At 37.6% G+C, this 21,191-nt stretch overlaps 2 protein-coding genes across 2 annotated transcripts; both read right to left on the bottom strand.

Annotated features, from left to right (window-relative positions):
* Positions 1–327: 327 nt before the first annotated feature.
* On the bottom strand, positions 328–1,859 carry LOC114127401 (E3 SUMO-protein ligase KIAA1586-like). The gene is made up of 2 exons (XM_027991626.2): positions 514–1,859; positions 328–438 (listed from the first exon to the last, which is right to left on the bottom strand). Exon 1 carries the CDS (start codon positions 1,601–1,603, stop codon positions 725–727), a length of 879 nt encoding a protein of 292 aa, XP_027847427.2. The 5' UTR covers positions 1,604–1,859; the 3' UTR covers positions 328–438; positions 514–724.
* A 9,353-nt stretch (positions 1,860–11,212) lies between these two features.
* On the bottom strand, positions 11,213–11,722 carry LOC126551133 (uncharacterized). The gene has a single exon (XM_050203904.1). It carries the CDS (start codon positions 11,720–11,722, stop codon positions 11,213–11,215), a length of 510 nt encoding a protein of 169 aa, XP_050059861.1.
* Positions 11,723–21,191: the final 9,469 nt, after the last annotated feature.

The raw sequence follows: 21,191 nt of genomic DNA, 5'->3' as shown, positions 1-21,191 counted from the left end.
TTAAATTCGCGAAAACCCCTAATGGTAGATGTTTCATATACTTGAAATATTTTAGCCAACCTCCTTACATTCTTGTCACCATATTGAATGTCATGTTTATCTGGCCAATTTTGTACATTCAGTACATCCAAGTCTTTAAGGAGCTCATCATATTTTTCTTTAAATATATTACCTGATGTTGTTGAATGAGATGCTTGAAAAGTAAATAGCCTAGAACGCATGTTGTTGGCTAGACTTTTGAAAAACTGTCCTGAATTAATTTTTGGAACACTGCGGTTATTTGTTAATAGAACATCTTTAAACATTAGTTTTGAACATGCATCAACCACACACGAGTTGCACGTTCAATATAATTATTTGCTACTGAAAGAGATATATTCCTATTTTGAAGTTGTAAAGATAAGTCTGCCAGTTCCGATAAAGCATCATACATTATGCCTAAAAACAAAAACAATATAACTTAGTTAAAAAATAACTATAAAACAAAGATTAAGTATTTCACCAAATGTGTACCTAAATTATTAACGAACTCCACTGATGTCAAAATGTTCTTCAGTCCAGTATATTTAGCTTTTTCTTTTGACTCTCTTTGACTATCATTAGATGCATTGAAAAAATGCTTATATAATGAAGTATAATTATTAAAAACAGCCTTCAAAGTCTTCTCGCTAGATGCCGACCCACCTAATGGTAAATATTTTACCAATATTTAATAACTTTTGCTCTAAAGATGCACACATAAGCTTAATTCATTTCTATTTTTTGGCGATTGATGATACAACGCATATAGTTTTTCAATAAAACTTTGAAAATGATTAGTTCCATGAACTTCTTTCAGAGTATCTGATACAGCCAATTCAAGCCTGTGGTTACAGCAATGCCACAGAATTATATTAGGGTAAACATTTTGTAGTTTAACACCAACACCTGACACTCTTCCCAACATGTTTGATGCACCATCACTAACGAAACCAACCAAGTTTTTTTTTAAATATTCATGGTTGATTCCATATTTTGATAGATCATCAATAATAGCATCATAAATTGTACTTGCAGATGTGTTTTGTAATTCAATTATGTCAAAAAAGAAAGTTATTATGTCTTCTTTGTGAGCAATAGCAGATCTTAAGCAAATTTCCAGCATAGTTTTGTTGCTGATTGTAGTAGATTCGTCCACAATTATACATAATTTTCTTCCATTATCTACTATATCTTTGCAAATTTTTTTCCGCATTTCTGAAGATATATGGTCTATTATGTTACTACAAGCCTTATCAGGTTGCAAAATGCGACCCATTTCCAAACCATTATTTACATGGAGATCTACAAGTTTGGGCATATCAGTATATGGCCTTTGATTTTTGGCAATACAATATGCAGTTCTAAATATTTTTTCAGTTAATGCATTATCAACAGTTGAAAGATTCTGTAAATGATTTGGTATTACTTCTAACATACTTCGATCGATCATTTGTTCAATTTTTAAGTGCACCTGAGTATTTTTATGTTTTGAGATCTTTTTCCTGTGACTTGTCTGCTGCTTACTAATATCATCACCGACTGCTGTTATATTACCATCACACCATTCTTTTGAAACATGCATTCCTTGTATTTTAATTAAATTTAAATTAGCCTTCTTACATATTTTGCAACCCAACTTTTTGTTATGTATGTATAACCAATTATACTCATCAGTAAAGTATTTAACTTGATTTCGATCCCAACAATTAGGTGGTACTCCATCATAAGACAATCCACAATTCAATGATGTTCCTTGTTCCGGCTGATTATAGAGTGTAAGATTTTTGTCTTCTTCAATTTGTACAGGCTCAATTTCATTTTTGTTTAATTTTTCCAATTTCTTCATCATTAAAAAATACAATATTTTATTCAAAAATCAAATACAAGTTTAAAACAAATTCAAAAGCTGGCATTCATATTAAAAATTAAGCATTTAAATGCATTACAACAAAATAGATATGAAGTAAACAATATACTAAATTATTAATATGTCAGCTATCAATATTTATTAAATATTGATAAATTAAGCATAAAAAGGTAAAAATTAAGTTTTATTGCAGCAAATTGTATAAACATTATTTATTATTAGGTAAATGTATAATAAATATTTTATATACTTCCTTATACTTCCCTATATTTTCATATGCAATAAATCTAGCAGTACCTAAATGGCTAAATAATTATTAAGTAAAAATAGTATTATATATTGCATACCTAATAGTTGCTTTAACACACAGTTTTTTTATTTCATCTAAAATAGCTTGTATAGCATATATTTAAAAGCATTACTTTATGACAGCCCGAAATAGATTAATTTGCGTTTATATATTATATGAATAATAAAACCTTTACTAATTAGTTTCTCTTGATACCTAAATCAATTTTTAATTTTTTTTCAAATTAAATATTAACCCATTAATTTCACTGCTTGAATGTGAATAATTGTTGTATTGTTTTGTACAATTATGTAATGTGTAATTATTAATTACATGAAACTATAGTCTATAACCAACCATATAATTAATTAAATAGATTTAAAAAAAAAAATCTTTATTAACATTGTAACAAATTAAAAATAATATATTATTCTTAATCACCTGTTGTGGCATTACTACGTCAATATCTGAATTTGAAGTACTTGTAATTATTTGAGTATTTTCTGTATTATCAACATTATCAAAACTCATCTAGAATATTAAAAAAATTAGAGATAGAATAAGTATCTGTAAATATGTTGTGTTCAAATATATTTTTCTGAATCTTTTATAAGTATTATAAAGTATAATATAGTACCTTGTACCTAGTGACCAAGTATACTACTATTTACTATTTATACCTTCTTAATCTAAGAATAAAATTTTAATAAATTACTGTCGTTACTGAGTGTTTGAGTAATTATTGATTATCTACTTACTTTCATCTGTTTTTTAAAATATGAAAATAAATCACTTCGTGGTCTCTTTTTATCAGTCATTGTATTAATAATATAATAGCCAATAGGTAACAATTGTTCTAGTAGTAACTAGTAATGAAATAAAACGTTTAAAAATTTAAAATTAAAAACTTTCAAACTTTCAAACTTTAAATCTATGATAATTGATAATTGATAACAAATATTAGTGAATAATGATAACAGTGGTAAGTACTGGTAACTAATTAGTGATAAATGATACATTGGTTATGAAATATGATTAAAGATAATTAATTAAATGATAATAATAATAATAATAATAATAATACTCTATGGTAAAAAAAATATGATTTGATTCGTGCATTTTGATAAAAATGCATAATAATGCACCGTCCCGTGCGTTCCCCTTAAAAATAAAAGTAGGGGTACGCTAAAATTTCTGAAAAATTAGTTAAGGGACTGCGCCCCCCCCCCCAAGTCGAGCACTGATTATTAGACTTATGCATGGACATTTTATATGCTTTTTTACATTTCTGAGTTTGAGTTGGTGTTGTTTCAGTCACTTCTTCAATAACTGACGAAGCATGCCTTTTACCAGAACAGTGTAAGCTTAGACGAGAAGCAAATGCTAGTTCCTGAGAACTATGCGAGTCTAACAAATGTTGAACCTTTCTTTTTTTTTGTTTTTTCACAGCTTTCTTGAAAAGGTTTTTTTGGATGGCCGCGGCCTTCAGTCGTAGTATTATTAGCCTCATTTTTTTTAAAAGAAAACATTAATTTAGTATCCAGCCAGAGAGAGTATTTTAAATACAATTTATTTGCACTACGACCACATTCTTTCCATTTTTTTTTTTTTTGAAGGCTTGATAAAAAAGTAAAAATGACCGAAGGAATATTTGTTTGAATACTGCGTACATTTAACTTATTTTCTACATAATCAATTAGGATTTTTCGATATTGGGCATCCAATGGTCTTATATTACCATTTTTTCTTAAAAATTCAAATAATTCTCTATGCATAACACCTGACAAAAATGATAATTATTTTAATAGAAGCAACAAAGAGCAAATAAAATATACATAAAATGAAATTTTATGAACTGTATAAAAATTTGGCATACTATTTATAGAGGTCAGTTTTGACCATTTTTTTTAAACTACCATTCAATTTAAAATATTTAAAATTAAACGTATAATTATGTATTGATTATTTATTATACTATCAAATGTTTGGTTAAAATTATTACTATGAAACATAAACTCTAATACATACCTTCATTAGTAACCTCCATCGTAAATAAAATATAAAAACCGGAAATTGAATGACTATTACCATTTGAATTCTCGAGAGCAAATGAGGCAAAATATTGTACGACTGACCAATTATTATTTATTATTATTTTTATTTTATTATTATTATTATTATTATCGGGGTCGATGAAAGCCCGCCTTGCCGTGGCGACCCCGCCCGTCGAGCTTGCTCGGCGCTAAGAGGCTTTCAATTGTCCGGAGCAGGCCGACTCCGGACTTCTAACCCCTGGCACGGTCAATGCAACCGCCGATCTAGCCCACCGGCGGCCAGAGGGTGTAGGGCCACCTGAGGGCAGCCCCCTCAAAACACTAACAATATGAAAAACACAAAGATGAAAAATGATGTTACTGATACAAAGGCCCAGGAAACCTTAGATCCGGCAGGTGTGGGTGAGCTCGCCACACAGGTCGTCATCAATAGCTCTGAACATGCGCAATCGAACTCGGAAATGGAAAACTTGGAGAATTATGATAACGGACACTGCTACTCAGTCCCCCTTAGATTAAGGGGAGGTGGGGATGAGGACGACGAGAACGTTGTCGAAATGACAGACAAAGAAGGTACAAGTGGTGACATGGGCAATCCAGGCGGCGTAAAGCGCGGCCCACCCTCCCCGGGTCCGCCTAGCGTTAGCCAAACAACTAAAGTGCTGAAAACTGTGATCAAGCAGCCAGGAGAAGTTAGCGACCTCCTGGGCTGGCTTGAGCAGACGGTGGTACAAGAAAGGGAGAAAAAGAAACTTGGTATACAAATCGCAGAAAAGATGATGAATAAGTTGAACAGACTAAGGACACTTGTGCGGGAAATATCCCACGAAAATAGTAGACTGAACGGCGAGCTTAAGGGCAAGGAGGACGCCCACGCTCAGAGCCTCTCAGTTTTTATAAACAAACTGCATGATAAAACCGCCGAAACCAGCGGCCTCAAAGCCGAGCTGGAGGCGTTGAAGACCAACACTGTAGCGCCATGCCCAGCAGCGGCACAAAAGTCTTCGTACGCCGCTAAGGCTGCGACGAAGACTACATCTAAGGCACCAAGGGCAGCAGCCGTGCAAGTGAACGTAAGCGTACCTCCGGCCAAGTCGAAGAAGACGGCGGAGAAGGACCTAATCAGCAAGAGTCGTAAAGTCAAAGCGACATCCCGCTTTATAGTCGAGATACCGCAAGACATGACGGTGGCGAAAGCGAAAGCCAGTATCTGGCAGGCTGTTAGGGCGAAGTGCATTAACCCTAAGGCCAAGACCTTAGTAAGCGGAAGGGCGCTGGTGATCATCACGGACGACGATAACACGTTGGAGGTGATGAGGGGCATTAGCGACTTGAGAGAATTAGGCCCGAGAAAGCCCCGAGTCATAATCTATGACGTCGACGGTGGCATCGAAAAGGATGAACTAACCGAGTGTCTCCTAGCGCAAAATGCGGAGCTCGGCATCACAGCCGAGGACATGGGCAATTCAACCCCGCTCCATAAGCTTGGCCCGCTGGATAGCGACGTGGTCCATTGGGTCATGGAAGTCCCGCCAAGCGTCCTTGCAAAAATTGAGAATAAGTCACTATACATAGGTATGACAAGATGTAGGTGTAGACTACATAGTAGGCTGCCGCAGTGCTACAACTGCCAGAAGTTTGGCCATACGGCCAAAAGATGCGAGCAGACGACGCCGACATGCAGGCAGTGTGCCGGGGAACACGATTCTCGCACATGCAAAATAGAATCGATCAAGTGTGTAAACTGCAAAGGCCCACACAAGGCGTCGAGCGCGGCCTGCAAGGCCAAAGGCCAGGCAACCCGGAGCCTACTTAGGCGCACGGACTTCGGCCAAAAATGACGATCAAAATTGCACAAATAAACATCAACGGCCAGAGAGTAGCCTCTATGCAGCTACGAGACTACTGCGCCAAAAATAACATAAGCATAGCCCTTATACAGGAGCCAGTCTCTCAAGCAGGGAAGGTGTACGGATTCGAGGACTGTAGGACAGTTGCGGCCAAAGACCCAGGCGCAGTAATAATAATCATGGATAACGATCTCCAGGTTATCGAACTAACAAAACATGTCTCGACACACATCGCCGCCATAAGGGTGGGCCAGGGCCCGAGATCGATAGTCCTAGTATCAGCATATTTTAGATACAACATGCATACTCTCGCCTTCACCGAGAAACTTAGGGCAATTCTCGAGTGCGACATGGAGACTATAATCGGGGCCGACACCAATGGCCACTCGCCAAGATGGCACAGCGCCGACCATAACCAAAGAGGCCGAATAGTTGAGGACCTGATTGACGATTTCAATCTCAGTGTAATAAATGCACCTGGACATATGCAAACCTACTCCCGCCATGGAATGGGTTCTTCCAACATAGACGTGACGCTCAGCACGCTAGGCACAGCTAACAACATTACGAGCTGGCTAGTAAGCGACGTCACTGATAGCGACCACCGCTTACTCAGCTACGCCGTAGACGTAACTGGTAACAGGCCTCATGAGTGCAAACGCTTCAACACCAGCAAAGCGAACTGGGACCGCTTCTCCCATGAACTAGCAATAAGCGTACCGACTGTCCAGACAGAGTCTAGCGTGGATGTACACGCGGCAACGCTGACGGACGCTATAGTCACCGCTGCCAAAAAAGCTATCCCGATAACGGCCGATAGACGGTGGAATATTAAGAGTCAACCCTGGTGGTCGGACAGTCTTACCTCGATGAGGAGAACGTTGAATCTGGCAAAGAGACAAGGGCTAAGGCTAAACGACAGGCAAGCGTACAACCGTCTTAGAAACGACTATCTTCGAGAGATAAGGAGCTCGAAAAGGGCAGTCTGGAGAAATATGTCAGACGACATTAACGCGAACACTTGGGGAAAAGCGTTTAAATATGCCAAAAATGGTCCCCGGACAGTAAGTGTTACCAGCTCATTGACCAGAGCTGACGGGTCGCACACAGAAACAATAGATGAGACAATGGAAGTATTCCTGGAGACCTTCGTTCCTGCGGACCCTGACCGGGGAGGGTCCCTGCGGTATGGCCCGCTGGAACAGCATGTTCCTGTCTTCGAGCTCGAAGTAAAAGACGCGATATGGCGCATGAAACCCTCCAAAGCTCCTGGATTGGATGGAATAACTGCTGGGATGCTAAGGAAAGCATGGCCAATTATAAGAGACCCCTTTACCCACCTAATGAACAGGTGCCTGTATGATGCTAAATTCCCGGAATGTTGGAAGATGTCCAGACTGGTCATAATTCCGAAGCCTGGAAAAAAGGACAAGTCCAGTCCAAAGTCTTACAGACCGATCAGCCTCTTGCCAACAATGGGCAAGGTATTGGAATCATTGATAATAAGCAGGATAGAGACTGAGACCTCGCTTAATACGATTGGCAACCAGCATGGATTTGTAAAGGGTCGTTCCACGATTACAGCGTTGAACTCTTTGTATAGCTGGGCAAACGAGTCACACTGCAGGCATATTAGGCGTTTGACAATGTCAAGTGGTCTCCGATTCTGGAAAGACTCCATGTCCTAGGCGCATCGACCAGGAGCGTCAAGATGATTAAAAGCTACCTTGCTAACAGGCACGCCAAGTTAGAAATGGAGCGCATAACCAAAGTCAGAAAGCTGACGAGAGGGTGTCCCCAAGGGTCGCAACTAGGACCGACCCTGTGGAAGGTCACCATGTCGGACATTGGGCCACCACCCGACCAGAACACTCAGCATGTCGTAACATATGCGGACGACATAGCTATCCTCACAGGCGCCGCTAGACCTCCGACAGCTTTCAGGAGAATGACTGAGTACCTCGATGCTATGAAGGCCTGGGCAATAAAATACTCACTCGAGTTCTCAGCAGCAAAGACAAAACTCATGTCTATAAAAGGTGGTCTAAAACCAACATACCACATTACGTTTGGCACAGACCAAGAAGCTGCTGTAATTGAGTCGACGAGAACAGTAAAGTACCTGGGCATACTCCTTGACCCAAGGCAAGCATATGTCGATCACATCTTTGATCTTGAGCACAAATCCAAAAACCTTTACAAGAGGCTCAGAGGAATGACATCAGCAAATTGGGGCATGAGCAGAAGGACGGCCAGGATAATATATGAGGGCGTCTTCCTGCCCAGAATTACGTACGCTGCGGAAGTCTGGTGGGAAGGCGTCACTCTTGAAAAATGCAAAAAGAAGCTGGGCTCGATGCAACGGGACCCTCTCAGAGCAATTACAGGAGCGTACAATACTGCCTCAACAAACTGCCTTGCGGTGGTAGCAGGCGAACTGCCGCTAGATCTAAAGATTATCGAACACGTATACAAAAGAAGAGCGAAACTTAGGATCATTACCCACGACACACTCATGGAAAAACAAAGTGAACTGTTAGAAAAATGGCAAGAAAGATACATGTCCGCGGATAAAGGCGAATGGACAAAACGGATGATCCCGTCGGTCGCTGTGAGGTACCAACTCCCAATGGAGATGGACTACTACACCACGCAGATACTGACGGGACATGGCGACTTCCGGGGTAAACTCCACAGTTTTAAATTGGTCGACTCACCAACGTGCGAGTGCGCCCTCGGGGGTTCGGAAACTGTGGCTCATGTGCTCTTGAGGTGCAGGCGCACGGAAGAGCAAAGGAACGTACTCAAAGACGCACTAACGAGGGATGGCGAAGCATGGCCTCCCGAAGACGGAGTCTTTCTCCGATCACGAAGACTATACGAAGCACTTAGAAAATTCGCAAAGGACAGCCTTAAAGACAGAACAGATAGATGACAGCGGATCAACCGCAGCACCGGAGTGCAGCCACCACGATCGTGAGGCATCACCATCAGTGGTAGGCTAAAGACATGGGGTGCTCCGAATGTGCAAAGGACGGAGAAAGAGGCAGAAACGGGGAGCACGCTCATGTGCGCTCCGGTGGGGCCTAGCACATGCGTCAGGGACGCGAGGTACGGCCCTGTTGCTGGGGCCGTTCAGAATTCAGCATCAGTATTCCCTGCTTGTCGTAAGAGGCGACTGAAAGGGAACTGGCCAGACGGGCCGGCGTCTGGGACGCGGACACACCGAAACCCTCGGGGACTAGGGTGTTGGGGGTTTTGACTGCGACCCCGTGAAGAGCGAGTCGATCACCTCGGTGATGCCTCGGGGAGGCGTGGCACAGGCTACCGAGCCTCTAACTCGGGGGTCACGGCCACCGTGTCGGCGGCGACCGCCGCTGGTGAGGGTCAACCATGAACCCATGGTACACGGCCCAAATCTTGGTAGGATCACAGCTGAGGCTTAGTGCCGACGAAGCTCGGTCCGGGCATCCCACCACTGATGCGCTTTCCGAAAGGGAGCGAGAGTGGTACTTCGGGATGTGGGGGAGCCCCACGGCGCTGAGAGATTGGCGACGTGCCCCCACACGGCGGTCGCGCTCCGGTCTCGGCCGGGTCGCGGTCGTTGGCGGATTGGTTTCGGAGTGGTTGTAGCTGGAGCTACCGTGTGGTTAAAAGACCAATGCTGGGTCTAGGGGAAGGCTGCCGAGTGAGATTACTCCTTAGCGCTCACCCAGTCTACCGGTGGGACTATAAGCACCGGAGGTTGCCCGTAACCAAAAACGGGAAGCGATGAGGATAGCTCGCGGCCCGACCAGGGCGGTGAAAGGCACGTGAATGCCCTAACCAACGGTACGCACGGGCGTTTCTCCCGACTTCGGTGGGAACGGGCGTTCGTGCGGGGCTTGTGGTCCATCGACGACACGCGGCCGATCGCTACGCCGGGCAGCTCCGGCGGGGCATCGACCGTGAACCTCCGCGGCTCTTGACTAGCGCACAGCGCTAACGGAAGGTCCGCGGTTGTAGCCGAAAGGCACCAAACCCGGGAGTCCTCGTGACCAATTATTATCTTATCGCAATATATATGTACATCATTATCTGTCAAAAACTGCTGATAATTTTTGTATTTCGTTGACTATTAACATTCTTATAACTAATAACATAAATTTCAAAACAATTATGAGTTAAATAAAAATTATTTTTATGTCCAGCTATTTTCGAAATTCCACCCGTCGTCGTAATTTACGTAACGCTAGTTATATAATTCACGCGACAATAAATTTAACATACAAAAATAAATAAACAGATAATAATAATTACGTGTGCGTGAGGGTGTGTGTGTGTGTGTGTGTGTGTGTGTGTGTGTGTGTGTGTGTCGATCGGTGTGGCGGCGCGAACAATTATAACAATAATAATAATAATAAAAAATTAGTTATACAGTTGAAATGTGAAATACTTGTTCGACTATTAGTTACGAATCCGCTTTGTAGCTGATTCGCATCCAGAGAGAACCACGTGGAGGTTGTTAAACTTTCTCTCCACAGTGCACAGTGAATACCAGCTACATGGCTGTAGAAAGAACCCAACTGTACATGAAGTACCTACCTAATAATATACAGATCCCTAAGGATTAGGTACTTCAAATGGTCATCGCCCGGTGGATCAAAGACCCATGATCGTTATACAACCAAGTTGTATATAAATAATGCTGTAGTCTCCGGCTAGATAGAAAGTCTTAAAAAAAAATATATCAGAAGTAAAATGTATAATTAAGAGTGACCAATACTAAAGCGATGTTTAGGAACAGAATACTATATTTAATTTATTTTAAATCTGATATGGTTTTTTTGTGAACAATTTCACCGTCGCTAATACTTACTACCTGTTAGTAGATCTTCCCTGTACACAATGTTCTTTGTGACGAATCGACTGTTACCATCATCGTACATGCCGACTTTGACAGATTGAGCGTTTCTGACTCTGGAAAATGCAACGTACAGTTGCCCGTGAGTGAACACCGTCGACAGTAGGAGCAATCCAACTCGGTGGAACGTTTGACCCTGAGACTTGTTGATTGTCATCGCAAACGACAACCTTAACGGGAACTGAATCCGTTTCATTTTGAAAGGCAGGTCGTCCTCACCACCGTTAGTCATCGGTATCGCTGGTACTGGTCACAAATGTACTGCTGCAACAAAAAACAACCACCATGTAACAAACTCATGTATTCGTGATTAGTATCGTTGTTTCCTGCATATCGAATGGCCATACGATAACACACAAACTCCCGGATAGTGTTCCGAACGCTAACTCGGTTGTTGCGGTTACCCTCCTGCATCATGTTGAAATGCCAACCACTTTCTCCGCACGGAAACAACAGCGAATACAACATGGGATCCGCGTGACATGAACCCACGGATATGGTTTGCATCCTGTGTTGAGGATTAACAGGATTCCTGTCATATATTACCAGATTGAAGTCTCTAGGCGGTCGACCATCGTCACCGAAAAACACGGCCGCAACTTCGTTAGCAGTCGGTATCTGGTATCGTCGCTGATCCCTGGCCGCATCCGAAACAAAATGCATGGTGCCCGTCCTCGGTTTCACCACAGCAGGGTTGGCATTGGCTCTATTTCTTTCTTCCGACCACAGCCTACGCATGTTCCTATACACACACATTTTGAGTTTATTGAAAGTACCACTGTGTTTACAAAATGCAAAATACAATATTAGTCATGTAATTCATTTTTTTTTTTTTTTTTGGAGTATTAATACTATAATGTATTTTTGTTTTGTTGTATTACCTATAACTCTATAAGTATAGAGAACAACTTTGAAAAAATAAATTGTGTTATGTGTAAGATTTTAAATCAATCAATGTTTAATAAAAATGTTAACACGTTCAAGTCATGTGTTAATTTATTTTTATTCGTGAACATACTTAAAAGCCAGAGCATATAGATTGATGTCCCAAAGCAGTTGGTCTAAGTCCGCAAGCAAACCTTCCAACAGACGGCCTGGGACTGGCTGTTGTCGCAAGCAGGCCTGGTTGGCCTCAGCGGAATCGACGAAATACAATTCACAGTATCTCGGTTGCTCTCGTCCGTTTCTAACGATATCATTGTTCGTCCTGCGGTACACTTGGCCATGAACAGTGAACACGTTTGGTCCTCGATCTGTCAACCTGCTTGGATTGAGGTCACTGGAGAACGCAGCGAATGCCAGAGTGTTGTTGTACCGCCGAATGTGAGTTCGATAGTTTTTAGCTTCCTGTGAATCAGCGAACAATAAATTAGTTATAAATACCGGTGCTCTCAACAACACGCGATGTCCTGTAACGGTCACCTGATCGTTGTTACAACACGTGGAGAAGTGGCCTCTAGAAGCGCGATCACAGTTGAAGTGACGGACCTGACAATCCCTTCAGACCGCATCCAATGTCCCAATGTTGTGTTGTTCTGGTAGTGGGTGTTGAACACCTGCCGGACGGTCTCTCATTGGCGCAGGTGCCCTAGGGTTCTGCAACCGGTACACCGGGTGGAATAGGCTCCAACTGCAATTTGATTAACATAATTAGAATGGATGCTGTATTTTTACTATTATCAATAATAAATATATGAAATGTGTATTGACCGCCGACCTCTTCGTCTGGAAGTAAAACGTCATTGAATACGTTTGCTAATTCAAGTTCTGCCTGTGTGTCGGCCAGTAGAACATTAACGACTTCGACTTCCTCAATGTCTTGACCGTCCTGACGGACGTCGTCCATCTGAATTTCAATAACGTCCACATTGTTGTCGTCCATCTGTGCTTCAATGACACGGTTTGTATTGTCATCCATCGAAATGTCGTATATCTCAACAACTTCCACATTGTTATCCTCCACTTGAACCTCATGAACTTCCACGCGGTTGTCATCCAACTGGATCTTGACAATTTCTGCGCCGCCGTCGTGTACATGGACGTTATCAATGGCACTACATACCGTCTGACTGCCTTATAAATCATAAGTGTTCAGTTTTAATAGTAGGAAAACTTTTGAGTTTACAAAAGTAGGTCCAATATAATTTGACATATTCGTTTTGAAATAAACAATATGAAAAAATTTATTTGTTTATATATTATATATATATATATATATTCAAGGCATAATTTGATTAATGTTTAATTCAGGTAATTTAACAGAGTATAAATTATAATAAAAGTATTATAATATGGTAATATATTAAAAAACAAAATATAAATTTTATAAGTTTGTAGGTATGTAGCATAGAAATTTTATCAATTTTGATAAGTGGTGTATGAGTTCTTTACACCTATTTGAAAATTTTACTGTATTAAAAATGAATAGTGATACATACATTTTGTCATGTGTACAAATTAATGAGAGAACATGACAAAACAGTATTTAAATGGTTATCTGGTTAAACGTTTCTGTATGATTTGTAACAACCTACACTTGTGATTGAAACTGAAATTGTCAATAAGAAATGAGATATAATAATAATAATAAGTTATAAAAATTTCAATCGCATTGTACCTGCTCATACAAAAAATGCTAATAGGTATAAGTGAACTGAAAAAAGAAAAGGATTTCAAGAGAAAAAAAAAATATTACACTGCGCAGTAGATTATAATATTATGTTACTCACATTTTTATATGTATGATTAATGATTTAAGTGAATTTAAATTTATTTGAAAGATATAACCATCAATTAAACATTAAGTCGAATGTGAGTAAAATAAATATTTGGTCATATGGAATGTTGTGTTGTACAATGTGCATAGAACCATCACATTAATGTGTACAGGGAATGAAGGGTTTGTGTATTTACATGGTATACATATAATATATATTTTAATTATTGTTTAGTATAGTGATGATGTTGTGTTTATAATTAATTGAATGATATAACTATGAGTGTAGTATAGTATAGTAAACAGAAATCATGAATTATGAGCACAGTAAATTCAGAACTGAAGCTATGAGACGATTGGATTTAAAAAACTGTATATACTGTGATGGTAAGATCTGCAATGAACAGTGACTTACAATATATGTCAGTGTCAATTATCATTGTAAGTGTGTGTGTGTGTGTGTGTGTGTAGATTTGCACAGTAAGATTAAAACTAAAATCGTTTTTCATAATATACTCACTATTGATGGCACTGCTGCGTTAATGAGGCGGCGACGATTGGCACTCGGTAAGTAGTCGAGTCGAGGAACGAAATGTCTTGAACAGAGCATTGAGGTGGGGCGAACAGCAAAACCGTTGGTCTCCACGAACTGCACCCACAGAAATCTGCGTGCGACGTTTGACGGAAATCTAAACAGGAATATGTATCATTATAACAATGGCATGTGAAAATATGTAAAGTAAAATAGTAAATACTTGTGTAATGAAAATCCAATAACAGCATCGACGTTACCGCACATGACACAGATTTTAACCATTATGAACGGACTATATAAAAAAAAAAAAACATGTGTAGGGTTGGCAACACCATCCTGCACCTCCGACGGCGCACTGTTTTTGTGTGTGTGCGTATTAAGTATTCGTAGTAGTTAGTCGTTACGTCTTATGTATAATGTATTTTTTTTATGAACCACATTATTATGTTATTACGTCTTTTAATCTTTTTATGTCAAATATAGTTCTTCTTTTTAAATCTTAAGTGATTAATATTATTTTTATTAATAATGGGTCGGCGTAAAGGTAGCGCCTCCTACAACTTCAGAAGTGGGATTAACGCGATTCAACCGGATGAAAATGGCGAAGCCGTGCAAATGCACAACCACGATGTCGCTGCCGATGGCGATGCTGTTCACGAAGCTGTCGTAGCACCTACAATTATTACACCACCCGCGAGTGGTGAAGGTTCCAATCAGAATACAACTCCTGACTTGAACGCAATGTTTCAATTACTGATGGAACAAAATCGCATGCTCATACAACAGCAGTCTGTTTCGAATTCAAAGATCGATAATGAACTTGATAATTCGTTTTATGTCATGCCAGATTTGAATAAAAGTATTAAGTCGTTTATGGGTCGCGAAACCGGCTCGGAAGCAAAGGATTGGCTTACAACTTTCATTGGAATGGCTGAAATAAACAAATGGTCCGATGCATTAAAAATTGAGTCAATTCGTGCAAATTTAAACGGTCCAGCTCAGCAATGGTTTAAAAGTCGTCAGTTCAGCTCTTGGGAAAATTTTGAACAACAATTTACACGAACATTCATTGGTGTTCCAGATCGTACAGAGTTATGGCATACATTGGTCGCTAGAACACAATCTAAAAATGAAGCAACTATAGATTACTTTTATGATAAAGTACGTTCGTGTAGTGAATTATGTTTGTCATTTGAAGAGACAAAAACACAATTATTGGAAGGTTTTTATTCACAAAGTATGGTTACATATTTATTATCAAAACATCATACAGAAACGGATGGTATGTTCGACGACATTTTAACTTATGAACGATTAAATAAAATGCGTACAACTGTTTATGGCTCAAACAAGCAAACCTCAAGCAATTTAAATTCATTTATTAAAACAAGTGCTCAAAAAAATGAAAAAAACATCTCAAATCCAGAACCAGAGAAAACCAAAACCAAACGTTGCTTTAATTGCTATAGTCCAGCACATACTGTTAGTAATTGTCCAGAACCTAAACGGAAGCCAGGGTCGTGCTTCAGATGTGGATCTACAGAACATCAACAACGAGATTGTAAACTGAAAATGAACAAAACGAGTAGAGGCACCAGCAAGGACTCAACAATGATGATCGAAATTGATGAGTCAACTAATCCACCGTTTATGCTTGGTATTGATGTCATGTGTGAGACGACTCGTTGGACCACAGAGGCGCTGATTGATACAGGTAGTCCAATTTCAATTATTAAAGAAAATGCTGTTCCCCAAAATATAATTGTTATTCCTGTTAGTTCTAAACTTTCTGGTATTAATAAAAGCCCATTAAAAGTACTAGGTGTTATTAATACAAAAGTGTCTGTTAAAGATTTACCAGTAGATTTGAATATTAAATTTTATGTTGTTGATAATAATACTATGAATTGTAATTGTTTGTTTGGAAGAAATTTCATTAATAATAATTTAATTAAATTGACATTTGATAAAAATTTATTTATTGAAAAAAATGATTCTTATAATGAATTTATTGTTGATGACATCATGTTAATTGATACTGGTATGTCAGATTCATTAAAATTAGATATTAATAGTGACTTATGTGCTGATATACAGGAACAGGTTAAAGTAATATTCGATAAACATTACACTAATGCTGTAAGGCCTTTAGAGAAAAAAATTCAATATGAAATGGAAGTAAAGTTGACTAAAGATCATACACCTATTTATTTTCAACCTAGGCGAATGTCTTATAGTGATAAAGAAAAACTTAAAGTAATAATTGATGAATTGTTAGCCAATAAAATCATAAGACCTAGTTTTTCTCCATATTGTTCTCCTATAGTACTAATAAAAAAGAAAAATGGTAACCTTAGACTCTGTGTAGACTTTAGAGAATTAAATAAAGTAACAATTAAGGATAGATTTCCATTACCATTAATTGATGACCATCTTGATATGTTAAAAGATAAAAAATATTTTACTAGATTAGACTTAAAAAATGCTTTTTATCATGTTAAAGTACACAATGATTCGGTTAAGTATTTATCGTTTGTAACTCCTATGGGTCAATTTGAATATACTTGTATGACTTTTGGATTTTGTAATAGTCCTGCAATATTTATGCGTTATATTAATACTATTTTTCATTCTTTAGTAAATTCTAATAAAATTTTGATTTATTTGGATGATATTCTTATAAGTACTGAAACAATAGATGAGAATATTAGTATATTAATTCAAGTATTTGATATTATGACTGAAAATCACCTTCAATTAAGATTAGACAAGTGTTCATTTTTACAGACTAAAATTCATTATTTAGGCTATGAAATTAGTCATAAAGGTATCTCACCTAATCCAGATAATGTTAATGCTATACATAGTTTTCCTATACCTAAAAATTTAAAAGAAGTTCATAGTTTTTTAGGTCTAGCCAGTTACTTCAGGCGTTTCGTTAAAAATTTTTCTATTATTGCTAAACCATTATATGATTTACTAAAAAAAAATCAAGACTTTATTTTTGAGGAGGATCAATTGTCAGCATTTGAAAAAATAAAAGTATTTTTAACATCTCCACCAGTTCTATGTCTTTATTCACCATTATTACAAACAGAATTGCACTGTGATGCTAGCCAGTAAGGGTTTGGTTCAGTTTTGGTTCAGAAACAAAAGCATGACAATACATTTCATCCAGTATTTTATTTTAGTAAACGCACTACTGATTGTGAAACCAGATATCATAGTTATGAGCTAGAGTGCTTGGCAATAATTTATGCTCTTAAAAGATTTCATATTTATTTACAAGGTATGCCTTTTACAATTGTCACTGATTGTGATAGTCTTAGACTTACACTAAATAAAAAAGATATCTGTCCTCGTATAATGCGTTGGGCATTGTTTCTTCAAAATTATGATTATACAGTAGTACATCGCCCTAATAAACAAATGTTTCATGTGGATGCATTAAGTAGATGCAGAACATTTTAATATTGGAAGCAAATACATTTGAACAGGTATTATCTATTAAACAATCAACCGACTCTCAAATGTGAAAAGTTAGAAAATTCAGATATTCCATACTATGAATTGCGTGATGGCTTGGTTTATCGTACAGATGGCAAAAAACTGTTATTTTATGTACCCAGTGAGTTAATTGATAATGTAATAAGAACTTGTCATGATAATGTAGGACATGTTGGTATTGATAAAACATTATCATTAGTTAATAATTCTTATTGGTTTCCAAAAATGAGGGACAAAATCAAACATTACATTTCAAAATGTCTAAAATGTTTATCTTATGCTCCTAAAAGTGGGAAGGCTGAAGGACTTCTACATGCTATTCCTAAAGGTAATCTCCCATTTAATACTATTCATATAGACCATTTGGGTCCTTTTGAAAAAGCTCCTCATGGTCATAAATATATTTTTCTTGTTACTGATGCATTTACAAAATTTGTTAAACTATTTCCTACCAAAACTACTAATAGTAATGAAGTTATAAAACACTTAAAAACATATTTTAATTATTATAGTAAACCTTTTCGTTTAATATCAGGTAGAGGGTGTGCATTTACTTCAGCAATATTTCAAGAATTTATAAAAGAGTTAGATATTCAGCTTATACATATAGCTACTGGTACTCCTAGAGCAAATGGGCAAGCCGAAAGAGTTAACCGCACAATTCTTCCAATCATAGCTAAGTTAACACCTTCTTTATCTTAATGGGATAAGACTTTAAGTGAAGTTGAGTATACCATTAATAATACAATTAATCGTTCAACAAATGAAATACCAGCAGTATTGTTATATGGTATAAAACAATTAGGTAAACCAGATGATGAAATTAAAAAATATTTAGATTCTTATGTTACACATAATGAAAGGGACTTAGAAAAACTTAGGCAGGATGCTTCCAATCACATTGATAAGGTTCATCAACAAAATAAAACTTATTATGACAGTAAACATAAATTACCCACCAAGTATAGTGAAGGAGATTTAGTTTTAATTAATAATTATGATGTCACACCAAGTATTAACAAAAAGTTAATTCCAAAATTTAAGGGACCTTACATAATAAAGAAAAAATTATCTAATGATAGATTTGTAGTGACTGATATACCAGGGTTCCAGCAGAACTAAAGATTATATGAAGGTATCATATCTATTGATAATATGAGAATGTGGCAACCACATCTTGTATAACAGCACAACTTGACTATTTATATGAGTTATTCTTTAATGAAAATCATTTTTTTTTTGTCTCATGATTAGGTATCAACATTATATTTTATTATTATTATTATTATTATTATTTTTTTTCTCTCAATCACTTAATATTCTTTAAGATATTTATGATTTAATTGTGAATTACATTATTATGTTACTATGTTATTAATTATGTTATCTTATTATTATAATGTTATTATGAACATTGTTACACTATTTCTGTTTTATTTTATTATTATGTTATTATGAACAATGTTATGATTGCTTATGCTATTTATGATATCTTATGATGTATTTTGGTTATGGTTATGTATTTTATGTTATGTCATATTATTATGTTAACTTCCTAATTTTGGGTTGAGGACAACCCTAAGTCAGGATGGACGAGTTGTAGGGTTGGCAACACCATCCAGCACCTCCGACAGCACACTGTTTTTGTGTGTGTGCGTATTAAGTATTCGTAGTAGTTAGTCGTTACGTCTTATGTATAATGTATTTTTTTATGAACCACATTATTATGTTATTACGTCTTTTAATCTTTTTATGTCAAATATAGTTCTTCTTTTTAAATCTTAAGTGATTAATATTATTTTTATTAATAATGGGTCGGCGTAAAGGTAGCGCCTCCTACACATGTATAAAAGATTTTTATATAGTAATTCGCATAAAATAAACAAAATTAAATTTAAAAATATACTAAATCGGTATCAAAACAATAGTGTTATCAGTGAAGGTGATATTACCACAGTTATTACGTGTATTATTGGAAATACCTACTTTAATATCAATAACTACGCGAATGAATGTGAATAAAAAATTTAAAAATACGAAGAAAGATAATCTGAACTCGTCGTATTGCAGTTCTAATATAGGTGTTGCACAAAAATTTAAAATCGTTAACACTGTTAACAGAGCACAATGTGTTCATCGACCTTGCTCTGCAACATTCAAATCAGAAGTATAACTACATACGCCAATGCTCTAATAAGTACAGACTGTTGCAAAGGTGAGTTGTTTTATATGCTTGCCTTTGCGATGAGTCGTAGATAAAACTTCCACACAAAACGATCTAACCTATGATTGTTGATCGATACGATTTCTTAAAAATATTTCAACGCGCTGCGTATAAACACGTAACGGACTCGTTCAGTCGTTTAACAATGAAGCGTAAAACGGTGCTAATATTAGTTGGAAAGTATTGTACATCGCACTCGTGTATATAATGTAATGGAGTCAATACGTAAACAAACGGTTTGCTTAAACACGTGTGCACGACAAATCTACGTGTTGGAGAATGAAATTGTACTCACCTGTCTTTGAAATCCTTGATATATTTAAAAAAAACAACCGAATAATAATAACTGAAGAAAGTATTAGACGAATAAAATAAGTAGATGTAATAATAATGAATATAAAATAGGTACTATGAATGTGCGCAAAAAGAACAAAAAACGAAAAAATAATGCTACGATAACTGTATTGCACGGGTGTTGATCGTAGCCTGCCCTATAATATTGTTGGGAAGTATCATTGAAGGATTTTTATACTTGTCAACTTCATCATTTTTGTAACATTCTGGCTTCAAAAATTTTGAACATATTATACGCAAGAATCTAACACTTTTCTAGTAAAGCATAACTATTAGAGGTTTTTCAGACTGAAATAAAGCATTAAAAGTATTTGTTCGGTACCGACTATGGCGACGACGATGTTTATTTTGGTCATGGGTTTCCGCCGATAAGGTACCGAAAATTCTAAAGAAAAAACCCCACTACCCGTCAACGTACCGCGCCAAACCGGCTTTCGCCGCCGGCGATAAAAGGCCTATCGCTGCGGGCATTATTATTTTGTTATTTAGTAGTCTTTGGACTGTCTTCGAGTTTTCGCCGTCAGTACTACCGTCGCGGTCCGTATATTTATTTTCGCTCCACGTCGGGTGGCCATATTTGTCGTCGATGGCATTTTATTTTTTATATACACACGTGATTTGTGTTGTGCGCGGGCACTTCATGGGGCGTGGATCCTTTTACGGTGCGAAAGTGCTTAGTTCGAACCTATAATCGTCGATAATTTCTGCACACGGGTGCAGTAGGTAGTATTCCAGCGCGGGCTGTTATACTGTACGAATGCTTAATATTATAATATATCCCCCTCCGCCTGCGAGTTGGTTGTCGCGTACGAAAGTGTTCGGGTCCATTTTCCAGACGGTCAGCGACACGGTTAAAATCAGTGGTCCGGTC

The sequence above is a fragment of the Aphis gossypii genome, chromosome 3, assembly GCF_020184175.1.
Source record: "Aphis gossypii isolate Hap1 chromosome 3, ASM2018417v2, whole genome shotgun sequence".
In the NCBI taxonomy this organism is placed as follows: Eukaryota; Metazoa; Arthropoda; class Insecta; order Hemiptera; family Aphididae; genus Aphis; species Aphis gossypii.
Note: the sequence above shows the minus strand (reverse complement) of the source record. Positions and strands in the feature narration are given on the sequence as shown.

Bases quoted from the DNA above. Each gene is read 5' to 3' on its own strand.
- LOC126551133 (XM_050203904.1), bottom strand. From the start codon at position 11,722: ATGCGTAGGCTGTGGTCGGAAGAAAGAAATAGAGCCAATGCCAACCCT.
- LOC114127401 (XM_027991626.2), bottom strand. From the start codon at position 1,603: ATGCATGTTTCAAAAGAATGGTGTGATGGTAATATAACAGCAGTCGGT.